At 40.4% G+C, this 13,181-nt stretch overlaps 1 protein-coding gene across 1 annotated transcript; it reads left to right on the forward strand.

Annotated features, from left to right (window-relative positions):
• Positions 1-247: 247 nt before the first annotated feature.
• On the forward strand, positions 248-11,391 carry pou3f2b (POU class 3 homeobox 2b). The gene is made up of 2 exons (XM_043685514.2): positions 248-1,597; positions 10,532-11,391. Exon 1 carries the CDS (start codon positions 314-316, stop codon positions 1,457-1,459), a length of 1,146 nt encoding a protein of 381 aa, XP_043541449.1. The 5' UTR covers positions 248-313; the 3' UTR covers positions 1,460-1,597; positions 10,532-11,391.
• The last annotated feature ends 1,790 nt before the right edge of the window (positions 11,392-13,181 follow it).

Below are 13,181 nucleotides of genomic sequence, written 5' to 3' on the forward strand. Positions count from 1 at the left end.
TCCGCGTGCTGGTCCTGCCTGCATGGCTCCAGAGAGCAATGAAAGAAATCCCCCAGCAGGGGCGGACGGCCAATCAGAAGGCTGCGCTGCTGTTCCCTGCCCGGGATTGCCATGGCTGCCACCATCAATCAAGAGGCGAGCGGCCAATGGGAGGCAGGGACCGGCACGCACGCGGCGTCTGCTTCCCCCCCCCCCTCTCCCCCCTCCCCCCTCCCTCCCCTCCCGCTCGGCGCTGCCAATGATCCGAGCCTCGGTGCAAGTTGTCAAAGGCTCGGCTCGTTTAACAAGTCAGATCACTCCGGCTTAGCAAGTCATGGCGACCACAGCATCTAATCATTACATTACGAGCAGCAACATCCTCACCTCCAACTCCATCGTTCACGCAGAGCCAGGGAGCATGCAACAAGGGACAGCCTACAGGGATGCACAGAAACTGGTCCAGAATGATTACATGCAAAGCAATGGACACCCTCTCAGCCACGCTCACCAATGGTTAACGGCTCTCTCCCACGCCGAGGGCTCTCCCTGGTCGGCCGGCGTTCCGGCCAGCCCCCTCGGTCAGCAGGACATCAAGCCCTCGGTGCAGTCCGGGAGGGACGAGCTGCACAGCGGGGGCACCCTCCACCACCGGCCCCCTCACATGGTCCACCAGCACGGCAATCACCACGGGGCGTGGGGCAACAGCACCTCCGCCCACCTGCCCAGCCTGGCTTCCAACGGCCAGAGTCTCATCTACTCGCAGCCCGGCTTCACCGTCAACGGCATGATCAACCCGGCCAGCAGCCAGGCCATACACCACGGGCTGAGGGAGGCTCATGAGGAGCACCACGGGGAGCACGTCCCGCACCACCAGCAGCACCCACCGCACCACCACCACCACCACCAGCACCAGGGCCACGAGCACTCGGACGAGGACACCCCCACCTCGGACGACTTGGAGCAGTTCGCCAAGCAGTTCAAGCAGAGGAGGATCAAGCTCGGATTTACCCAGGCCGATGTGGGACTCGCTCTCGGGACGCTGTACGGCAATGTCTTCTCGCAGACCACCATCTGCAGGTTCGAGGCGCTGCAGCTCAGCTTCAAGAACATGTGCAAACTCAAGCCCTTGTTGAACAAGTGGCTGGAGGAGGCTGACTCCTCGTCCGGAAGCCCCACCAGTATAGACAAAATCGCTGCCCAGGGCAGGAAGAGGAAAAAGCGGACCTCTATCGAGGTGAGCGTCAAAGGGGCTTTGGAGAGCCATTTTTTGAAGTGCCCCAAGCCCTCGGCCCAGGAGATCAACTCTCTGGCGGACAGTCTGCAGCTAGAAAAGGAGGTGGTCAGGGTTTGGTTTTGTAACAGAAGACAGAAAGAGAAACGAATGACTCCTCCCGGAGGAGCTCACCCCGGAGCCGAGGATGTATATGGGGCCAGAGACACTCCGCCGTCACATCATGGGGTTCAGACTTCTGTACAGTGAATGACCACTTCTCTCACTTTTTGTTCCTTTTATTTGTTCTTTTCTTAACGAACAGCTTAAAACACTGGACTATCGTTACGATAGCTCACGCTAATGATGTGTTTTGACCTATACAGAAGGAGCTCGCAGGCAAATGCAGTGAGTATATAAATGACAGCAGAGGCACTGATATACATACCTTTACAAAACTGTGGCAAACAGACACAAAACTGCCTGGATAGAATGTGACCTGAAAGGCTGCTATCATTGATTATGTATAGATCCACTGTGACAGGCGGGGCAAGGGGATTTTGTTTTGTAGGAAAGCAGGGGAGGATTTGGCCAGGAGCTGCAGTTTTGTTTGATGGAGGAAAAAGAGCGAAAGGAGGGTGGGGAAAAGAAAGGAAATTCCAACACAATGCTGTCCGGACTAGCCATCGTAGCAGTCTGTTTTATTTTTGAAATCTCAACCGAGTGGGAGATAATTCTCATTGAATTGTATGAGGCGAAAGGCTATGTGTGTGAACAGAAATTAGGCTGTGTCAATCAGGCAGAGAGGGGCTCATCTCGAACGATACCATTCTCTCCAAGGTCTCAAGTTGGGAGCTGCAAAATAGCAAACCGCGATCAATTCACACAAACAAAAAAAAGTAACTAAATGAATGATAAATCGATAAACATCAGACGCTCTAAACTACGACGGATCACCGACTAAAAGTTTAATCCCCATGTTTAACAAAAACTAATTCCGGTGGCCAAAATGCAATATCTTTTTTATACAACAGGAATATTACAAATCTGAGACTTGAACGCCTCCGAATTAGCACTGTACAATAATGAATTAAACAAAAATTCTCAGTCAAAATGCTGTAGTTCCTGCCACATTTTTTTTTTCTCGGAAAAAAAATATATATTGCAGTATAAAACATTGTACTTATTAAATGTGCGCCCACAATCTATCATTTTAAAAAATCGGCAGTCGGATGTAATGAGATAAAACGCCCTGTAAAACATGTCAATATATTGCGCTTTCTTACAAAGAGCATATCCAAGCATTCAAAATTCTAGAAAAGATGTGTACATATTTGAGATATTTTGATGTGGTGATATGATTGTAATTTAACCGCAGTTATAGCGATTCCTAAAGACAATAAAATTTAGTGAAGTGTTAGAAAAAAAATTAAAAATTAAAAAAAAAGCACCGGGTCAGATAGGTTGGTACAGAAAAAAAACCCTGAGACACAAACTAAATTTGTGTCTGTTCGTTTAGTAACATGAAGTTAAACGTGGAGTACTTTGTTAGAACCTTTTCTTATAGGTTTACGAAGAGCGATTACCATGCACATCTTATACCACTATGTATATATGTTGCATATATTTGTCTTTTGAACTGAAGAAGAACAAGCAGTATCTGAATGATTTTTTTTCCTTGTATACATTTTTCCATAATGCTGCCCAGGGAATTTTAATATCATTTTCACGTGGCCTGCCTCAATGTATTTATTTCTTTAAAAGAAGTTCTGGAAACTGTTCTGTAGCTTTAATTGATTAGATGTTCTATGTGGGATGTACATTTTTTCCGTTATGCTATTTTTCCCCTTCTCTTGAAAAGATTGTTTTTGGTACATTTCAATGTGTCTTGTGAAGATAAAAGAAACAACGCAGAGTCCCTTATATATTTATGTTAAAGTAATATTTTATTACTTACATAAAAGAAGCAATCGCAACCTCGAAGTCTTTATGTCTTGGTTTTGTGCTCTGACATTTCCTGAGCGGGTGGCCAGAGATATAGTTTGTTTTTCAAATCCGTATCATGGCCTCACTTTTATTATTCTAATAAGGGTATGAACATAATATTCCTTTCCATAGACACATTAACCTCATGAAGAGAATCCGGAAAGATATTGAAAAACACGCTCACACAGAGACACAAATGGGCACATCTACTTTATCAAATACATCGATTTCGCAAATGATGTGTTTTTGTTTTACTTTTGGGTGCGCATACAAACAGAATATGTTTTCCACTCATTATTTAACACATTAGACCTGTATGTGCGAATGTTACAATCGCGCAGACAGGTATCTGCTTACTTACTGAATCAGCATTTTATAATTTAATGCTTCAACTAAGTTAACCATAATCTATTGTATGGTGCACATGACAGCTAATAGGAATCACACACATTTAGTGCATGCATATTGCTTTAAACCGACCTGCACACATTTTACACATGTGCCACGTATACTTGTTATTTTAGATGGTTGTATCTCTTAACTAACACACCAATATGGGCAAACTGTAATTGTACTTATGTCGCACGTGTTAGTTACCCGGCAGTGTCGAACAGACGGATTTTTCCAGTTGTAAAATATTTTTCTCTATTGACGTATACTTAAGCTCATTTCATTTTGAATTAGCTGTAATATTTGGTAGATCGGATTTCTCTCGAGAAATTAAAAGTTGCAACCGGCCGGCTGACTGGCCGGGCCCTGGTTCGCTTCTGCGCTCAGTCAATATTACACACGTACAAAACATATTCAGTTAAATTATCTTATCAATACAGACAAAAAAAAATTGACAGAAAGAAGAAGTGTTTTCTGACCACAAACGTGCTGATCGGGTGAAATGTTGTAGTTGGTTATGGATCGGGAGCATTGTTCAATAGCAGTCACTGCATTATCTGTAAGGAATGCGGCTGCCCTCTACAGGCCAGGGCCCCACACTGGCCCACGACTTCCCACCAAAGCAGTTCAATTCTTCCTGCTACGATTTTCAATTTCTTTTTGTGTGTGTGGTCTGGAAGAGTAGGCATTTAATTACATTTGTGACTAGGTATCGTGACAACAAATTGTCAACTAGCAGGCCTATTGGTTAGTTGGGGAGAGGGGACCAGTTGTTGGGAAACTACAAACGACCAAGGCAAATCTTTTCCTTCAATATTTTCTCATGCGTTTGTCCCGTTGCAGTGCTAAACTTTGAGAAAGTGCGAAACGTACCCAAGACGCACTGACGGCATTGTGGCTAATATAGAAATGTGTCTCTTCAGACAGAGCATTCCTTGATATGAGTTAAGACAAAAAAACGAGTTAATCCAATCTAAACAAAGCGTGTAGGCGATTAAACACCAGCTCTTATTGCACAATAATAAAACGTCTAACAAATATATTATTTACTATTTAATTACTGCAGTTTTCAATTTAAAATTATTCAGCGACTTTCTAGATTATCCTCAGATTTTAAATGTAAATGTAATCGATACTCAAAGTTGTTCAGTCTGTCGGAAGCCCCGGTTTGTTCGGCGAATTTCCTGTCGTTGTTGAATGGTTGATACTGCACTCCACTTTTAAATTAGTTTCACACCAACAAGTGAAATGAAGACTTGCATAAAGAAACCTTGTTTTAAATGAAATCCATTCTCAGATCTGAGACAAAGAGATGTTTTGCTGTCACTGGGAATTATTAAATTAGGTTCACGTAATGTCGCCATTAATTTATTTTCATAAACTGTTTTTAAAACACCGAGTTCTGTCTTCCCCATCAACACTGACAGCCCGAGGCAGACTAAATAAAATTGGTTAAGTTTAATTCCGTCTTTTTTTTTGTATCTGTCATGCTACTATCGATTTTTTTTCGGGAAGAGAGACATTTTTGATATTAAGCGCGGATTTCAGGATGGAATAGTGTTCTTCAGTAAGATCAAGTTGGTTTTTTAAAAAATATGATATATAACTGATGGAACAACATCTCGTTTTGCTTCCTTTAAAATTAAGTGGATGATGATCACGAAAGATTTTATTGTAAACTTTACAGAATGACTGTCCCTTAAAAACAGAAACCTCTTCTACCCTTGAAAATTGATCTCCATAGAAAAGGGGCTAAGATACATTCAAATAAAACGCACGATTTAAGTGATAACTGTACTGGAGAAATACATTCATTTCGTCAGTAAATATTACTACGTCCATAGTTTTTAAAAATGTTCCTGAAAAATATGAAGAATTTGCGAGGTTTCTAGATCTGCTTTTCCCGGGTGTTGGGATGAACGATTCCAGGAGCTAACATAGAGTGGAAATTAAAAACTTGCTATTGCAAAACTGCCGATACGGTGAACACTAAATTACTATTGTGACTTGAGTAAATTGTAGCCAATAAACATTTCGATTCATTTATATATATAGTTATAATCATGAGGTTCAAAATTAAATATGACAATATTTGGACGTATATAAAGAGGAGAGACTTTAAAAGTTTGAAATTAAGAAATTTTAACAAAGACGTATTCAATATACCAAACTTGTGTGCGCGTCGACGGCACTGTTGCGGTTGGGTCCTCACCTCTGATGGAGACACATTTATAAATGTGATTACTTATTTCAAACTGTAAACAAACACCTCGGTGCGTTCAAACAGGCTTCCCGTCCATAAAACATTTGGCAGCTTATTAAGGCCAGCCATGAAATAGATTTTAACTCATTGGTCTCAGAAACAAAACAAAAGCCTTTTGATAGTAAAGAAATTGATTAATTTAAAACGTTTTAGTTATTTTTGTCTATTAAACTCTAATCGGAGACAATGCGTTTGAGTAAGTAACGGGAACGGAGGGGGATGGGGAGGCGAGGGAATTTATTAACTCCCCATCAGATAGAGAGCAAAATCAGGCGCGCGTCCATTCGTTATGCTTGAAAACTATGTAAACTTAACTAGAGGCCGCTTTGTGCAAATACACGAACAAAGACCGCAGTTTTAACGTCCAAAGTAAGCAGATAGGCCCGCACGAAACAAACTCCGAACAAAATTATTAGTCCAGGGAGAGGCTGGACTCCAGTCACACATGTGGACTTTAACAAAACATTAACACGGACAGTTTCTGTGCATTGAAAGAAGGGAGCACATCAGTGACTCTTTCGGACCTTTACAAACTGGGAACTCTTAGTCTCGGAAATCAGATTGTACGTTAACTCAACTCCCCCCGTAGCCGAACGTTCATAAACACAAGCTACACAGACACTGAGATAGGGGGAGAGATTTGCAACCGTAATCTGTTCAACCAACTTTAGTACAAGCGATCTGAACTGTCAGCAAGACCCAATTGTGTAATACCTTGAAATTACTAAAGGATGAAGTCCATGCCTTGTACAAGCATATGCGATGATGCATAATACAGTAAAAACACACGCAAATAAAACATCCATCAGAAAGCGTACAAGAAGATTATTTCTGCGCACAGTCCACGGGATGTCTAGTCAGACCAACAAAAATATAACAGATACCACAGATTGCAAAGTTTTGCAAGTTATAGAACATATTCCATTCAGGCTTCCATGATCACGAATGTATATTTCAATACCTCTGCATTTGCACTGACATGTACATTAATAAAAACACGCGTGTAAAGAGTAAGAAGGTGAAGGGGGGGTCCGCATTTGCAATAGAGATGTTTTGTGTCAATGACCACAAGGGCGAGAAGGTAATGTGAGCCCAGTGGAAAGTGGGTTTTGCAGGAATTCCCATATCATTTTGTATTCTGATTGATTTTCAAATATTCAGATGACACAGCTCGAGCAGTGCGATTAATAGTCCAGGTAGAAGCTGTCTTAAAAGGTTCAGATGGTTCTGTAGATCAGGCGGTCACATCTTCTATTACTCTATTGCAGCCGTGCGTGCAATGTTACCGCTACACTGTCCAGTGATAGCTCACATGATATTTGTCAATGTTTCTCCATACACCCGAGTGACTTGTGCCTAAACTGTACCAAATACAATAATACCGGCGGATGTTGTCTGATAGAAAACGCGTGATTTTAGTACCAAAAAAGTGAGAAGCATTCAAAGGGTTAACCAAATATTATTTTGAGTTAGCGACCTTGTTGCTCACTGCATAGATTTGCTGCTCCTGCCTGTGTCTGGAAATAACCAGTGCTTTATTGGAAAGCATACCTCTCCATTAAAACTCAGCGACGTTGTTCTATTTAGTCAGGGACGCAACTTCTCAGTGCAGTAAGAAATAATACAGGCCAATGTATCTTTGATTCTGTATTTTGAAAGTTATTCTAGGGACCATAAATTACCGTGCTTCAAATGGATAATATATAATGCTAGCTTATGAGTAGCTAATGGATACCTGGAAATCATGTTTTAGAGGCATAGTTATACTTGTCACTGATCTATGCATTTTAAAAAGATAATAGATCTCCTCCTATTAACGAATAAGACATTTCCTATGTTCAGTCCCAGACCATCAATGCGATTATTACCATCGCGCAATAAAACAATAGGAAACGGCCTTTGCTTAATGAATGTGGTTCAAACGTCATTTCCAACAGCGACGCCGGTCTTTGTCATTACAATGTAAATAATATAATGTCATGAAAGTTCGTAACATCTACCCCAGTTTAGCAATGTTCATCGTCGCAAGCTTTTTTTGTTCGCTGTACTTTGTTGTACCAGAGCAACTTGACGGCTCAATCCTTTATTGTCAATAGTATTTCTTTTATTGGACATGCAGATATACAATTTATAATATCGGAAGCAGCAATTAAATGCTATTTACTTGTGAGTTTCTGCGGGCTGTTTGGTTAGTCATTGGTACTCGTGGGTTGGACAGTTACACTTCACTGACGTTGTGTAGCTGCAATTTGAAATTAAGTTTAATACTGAACGAAATTCATCCTAGGAATAGTAATTGTGGATATGTTTACGGGCTTGTGTGGGAAAAATTGGGAGAGTTTAAAACATGAACAGAAAAAAAAGCCAAATTATACGGTTGATGTCTTTTTGTAAAAGAAGTATACTTCGAATATGTACTTCATAGAAAATATAGTTAAGCATTGTCAAATCCAGAATTTGTAAGTTTGTTGAAATAACTGAAGGAAATACCTCGGCTATATTTCACTTCATACCTGTTTTGTTCTTTTAGAAATATAGCCACTGGTTTGATGTTGCTTTTTAAAAAGCTAGTCACATAAAAAATGGAGGATAGTAGCCAGTTCCAATCGGAACATGAAAGAAGACTGGCTACATGTAAGGTGGGAAAGTTTCTTGCTGTACTATGAATTATGATTTGGGCTTCTTTTGTACTCCTGCCCCCAAAGCAATGGAGGCAGGAACTGTGCGGAAACGCAATCAATTATTAATCCATTTACAAAATCTTTGACGATCGTAGAATTGGGATCAGAGTTTGTTGGTATTTCGTAAGTGTGGAATTAACACACAGCCAGGTAATGCATTCGTTACTTCCCATACGTTTTCTTGGTTTCAACGCATCTTGCGATCGCTAAAATGCTGTAAAATATTATCAGCAACATATTTTATCTTCCGTTATATCAATTATTTGTCACTACCAGGTCATTTTGAGGGGAAAACAATTCAAGGCAAACCTAAATTATTGTGAAGTGTGCACATTTACATTGTTGTCAAAACTAACTCGTTTTTTTGATCGACAAACAATTCCATATTTCCGTCAATCAGCATTGGTAAACACTACCTAAAAGCAAAACGGAATGTAAAACATTTATTAATATAAAACTTCAACATTCCACATAAATTAAACTAAATAGATAAATATTCTATAGAAATGCTGGCAACTCGTGAAAAAGTCTTTCTGGTGCCTGAAACATTTTGGAAAGTTTTTTTTTGTTTAGTCTGATTAGATTAGATTCCCTACAGTTTGGAAAGTCTCTGGCCGTCACCTTGTAAACCAAAAGAATCATATTAATTTTGCATATTTCAGTCACTTCAGGAAATTTAATGCAACAGATTTGAGGAAATAAATGTAAATTTCATATTCCGGCACAGTTTGTACACCATCAAAAAAAGACTACTAGTGTAGCATTGCTGTCAGCCACATTGTTGCACGTTTACTAACAATACTGGTAACTTTCTGGAAACATGCAGGCAAGTGCACATTAAGTTGGCATAGATAGGATATTTTGTCAGTTACGTACAATTTTTCTGTGGCTTCAATGGAGACATTCACTTTAAAGGAAATTTGATTTGAATATTTTCCAGCAGACACATTTCCAAACCTCTTAACAGACATACACAATATGAAGTGTTTTGAAAGTTCGTGTGTCTTCTCTAAGCTGTCTGCTCGCCAGGCTGAGTGAACATGATACAATGGCGCGGCCTATCGGTAAGAATGGGCAATTACTGCTTCCAAAGGTTGCCGAAACCCGCACAGTTTCCTTTATGCCAATACAATTCTACCAGGAATTAATGCTTTCGTGACATTTTACGCCACGACATCATTATACATTTTGCAGCGAAAAGAATACAGATTAAACACAATTGTTAAAAAAGTTATGGTAACCCGAGCTTTACTTGTACAGACAAAATATCGAGGGTTGCTAAATCCTTTACTGATTGTTACAATCGGAGTGAATGTTCTCTGATCAATCATCGATCAGTCCATCGAAAAGAGGAGGGCGGTTGTTTCTTGTGTGATCTATACGACAAGCAAGTTTGCATGCTGGCCAGTTTAAGGTAAGTGTTAGTTGTCTGCAGACCATCCTGCAGTGTTCACTGTTAATCAAACAAATATTGTTGTATTGCGGTCAATAATTGTTAGTTCCGGTGGAGTGGAAACACGTCCGGTAATGAACATTGCACTAGTTCCACTGACGTGGAATTGAATCCGCACACAAACCTTATGTTTCCCATTGTATATAAAACATAATATTGCCTAACGCTGCAATATTATCAATGTTTGAGTTAAACATCCCAGAACAGTCGCAAATGTTGTTCTTTTGAAAGTTTGTTGTTCGTGCGTGTCATATAAGGCAGAACGACGTCAGTAAATAGACGCCATCGCAAGAGAGGGACTTCGTTTCCAAATTCTTCCAAATCGGAACACGGTCTCGGGGCGTTCTGGCTTTCAGAGTGGACTGTGTGGGACTGACAGCAGAGAGGCTGGTGAACCGGCTTACAAGTTGCAGCTGCTGGAGAACGCTATTGTGTGGACACATCTAACGTATACACCGTTTGGACATGCTATTTGAATGAGGGGGGAAACAGCATATGTTTTCATTTTTGAAGAATATGACGAGTTGCTATAATCATTCTAACCGTCTGTTTTTTTTCGCTTCGCCTAGTTCACACTACTTTCAAATCTTACAGTTTACGCCAAATGAGTGGGAGCCCAATTCGACCCATGAACATTAATTTACATGATGTCCAGCTTTTCTTCACCAGTAAAAGCAACTTATGTTTTACTAGAAACAGCTGCCTCCGTCTAGGTTGGCAAATGACAAACGGTGACATTGGTAGCGCTGCTCCAATCCACGGGGTCAGCGTGAAGTTACTGGACAGCTTCGAGTTACTGGACAAAACCGAGTTAGACTCAATCAAGGGCAGAACAGTACGTTAACTTTGGGAATTAGCCCCCGACTTCAAACTCCCAAATCGAATTTGAACTTTGAAAATGTTTGCACGTTGCGATACTGTCATTTGTGTTGTACAGCCTTGATTTCCGCTCGCTGCAATATTTATAGATAATTTCGATAATGAATACATTTCTCTGTACTAGGTTTTAATATTTCCCGCAGTTCCCTTTCGGGATAATTACAAAACGTAGTTACCTAACCCCAAATTGCTGGACGTGTAAATCGGTGGAACATCTGTCTAGGGGATTGAGTTTTTTTTTAAAATATATATACGAAAGATTTAAATTGTACTCATTAAAGGATATGGAGACATCCAAAATGGCTGTTCATTTAATTTAGAAAGAGCAAACTGGAGTCACATTCAACCTTTTGCAGACGAGCAAGGACAGTAAAGCACAGCGGAACCCATCGCCAAGAGGAGGAGGTTTACAGCGAAAGCAAGTCAGTCCAAATATTGCACCTACAGCTAATGCCTGTTGAAGTAAATATAGTGAATGAGGGAAGTTTAGAAAATAAATCTCAAATATAGTTTTTATCCACTTGAATATTCGCAATTAGTAACTGGCATTGAGACATTTGACAATCTGTATACACAAATGCCTAAAGTTATCACCGACAGGCTGAAAATCAGATGTAAAGAACATTCATCTCTGCCTAAAGTGCACGTCACGACTTCTTTTTCCCTTAAACAGATGACTTTTTGCCAACGAATAATCTCGACTCCTTTCAAAAAGTGCTTCACTGTTGCTAAACACTTTGGGACATCCTGGTGCGCAAAAACATTATCAAGGCGCACACTTCCTTCACAGTATTGAGAGCGTGGTCTCAGGAACCTGTCCACGCCAATGTTGCGGAAAGCTGCTGCAGTTTTCTGCTGAATTTGTCTATTTCGATCCCGACATGGACTATCAAAGAATGGTCAGGTCTGAAATCCTCACACAAAGGAAGTTCAGCCGGAGGGAACACCGGCAATAGAATTGTTTCAGTCACATGTCCCCCACTCTCTCATCGGGTTGCTTAATGAATAATCAACACAAAACCATATAAGGACAAAATAGAGGTTGTATTTAAAAAAAAATACAAGTAAAGAAAATAAAAGAATCCAAGAACACAGCTTCACATACATGCTGTTGCCAGCAATGTGAGAACATCTTACACGCCGCGAATCCTGAATGATACAAAGTTAAAAATCACACAACACCAGGTTATTGTCCAACAGGTTTATTTGGAAGCACTAGCTTTTGCTATAAATTCTGTGTCTTATGGTCCTATTCCACAACTACCTGATGAAGGAGCAGCGCTTCAAAAACTAGTGCTTCCAAGTAATCCTGTTGGACTATAACCTGGCATTGTGCGATTTCTAATTTTGTACACCCCAGTCCAACACCTGCATCTCCGAATCATCACTTTCAATTAGCTATTGTTTTTCATCAGGAAAACTCTGAGAAGGAATAAGCTTCCGATGGTGAAACTTTTATTAGTGATTCCAGAACTTTGGAGATCAAGGAGATGAGAGGAAACATGTTACTTTGACAGTGAGATCCCGTACACACGCTCTGGGTACATTGATTTGTTTTATTTAAGCTCAGGGATCCACTGTAGCGCAAGCAAACCTTTTCCCAGCAAGGGATGGCAATATACCTGAATGTTAGCATATTATTTAGATAAATGTAACATGAAGCTGTAATACAGCGCAGTACAGTGTATCTGCTGGAAAACACTAAATGTCCAGTTTGCACGTTTAGGTGTCTCTTGATTGTTCAATAGGCCGCTGTAAAAGACACAGACGCACCGATCAATGTAAACTTCTCCTTCAGCTTTGCGCTGCCATTTCTGCAAATATTGAATCATTGCAATCTGATTCCACCGACCGACCTCAAAGCCGAGCAGTTTCTTTAATAATTTAGTAAAGGTTTTGATTTACAAAACTAATTTAAAGCGATATATCAAATTTTCAGTTTGCATTATTTGTAAAATAGATAAAAATTAAACTGTCAGAAAGTTGTAAGGCTAAACGTTCATTCAGAAATAACCCAGAACAACAACATTCAGAGCAAGCCCTCTCCCTACCCCCAAAAGGACATCTCGAACATTTCAATTCAAATTCTACCCTAAACATTTCAGGTATAAATCGATAATAACATTTCCACCCAAGAAATAATGCAAATTACAATCACAAGTCAAAATGTTAATACTTTACCATCAGCAATGAATAATCCAATCTAGACCCCCTTGGGTCTGACATACACGAAATTGATACCTGTTCCAGTTTGAGATTCTTTTTTTTGTGGGGAGGGGGAGATGGGAGATGGTGGTGGTAGCTTCACGCTGTGATAATTCCTCCCTTTGGGGAATAAAT

This window comes from Chiloscyllium plagiosum, unplaced genomic scaffold, assembly GCF_037043375.1.
Source record: "Chiloscyllium plagiosum isolate Xiang-an unplaced genomic scaffold, Cpla_swu_hap1 HiC_scaffold_3, whole genome shotgun sequence".
Taxonomy (NCBI): Eukaryota; Metazoa; Chordata; class Chondrichthyes; order Orectolobiformes; family Hemiscylliidae; genus Chiloscyllium; species Chiloscyllium plagiosum.

What these genes read in the sequence shown, in the direction of transcription:
- pou3f2b (XM_043685514.2), top strand. Translation starts at nt 314, where the DNA reads ATGGCGACCACAGCATCTAATCATTACATTACGAGCAGCAACATCCTC.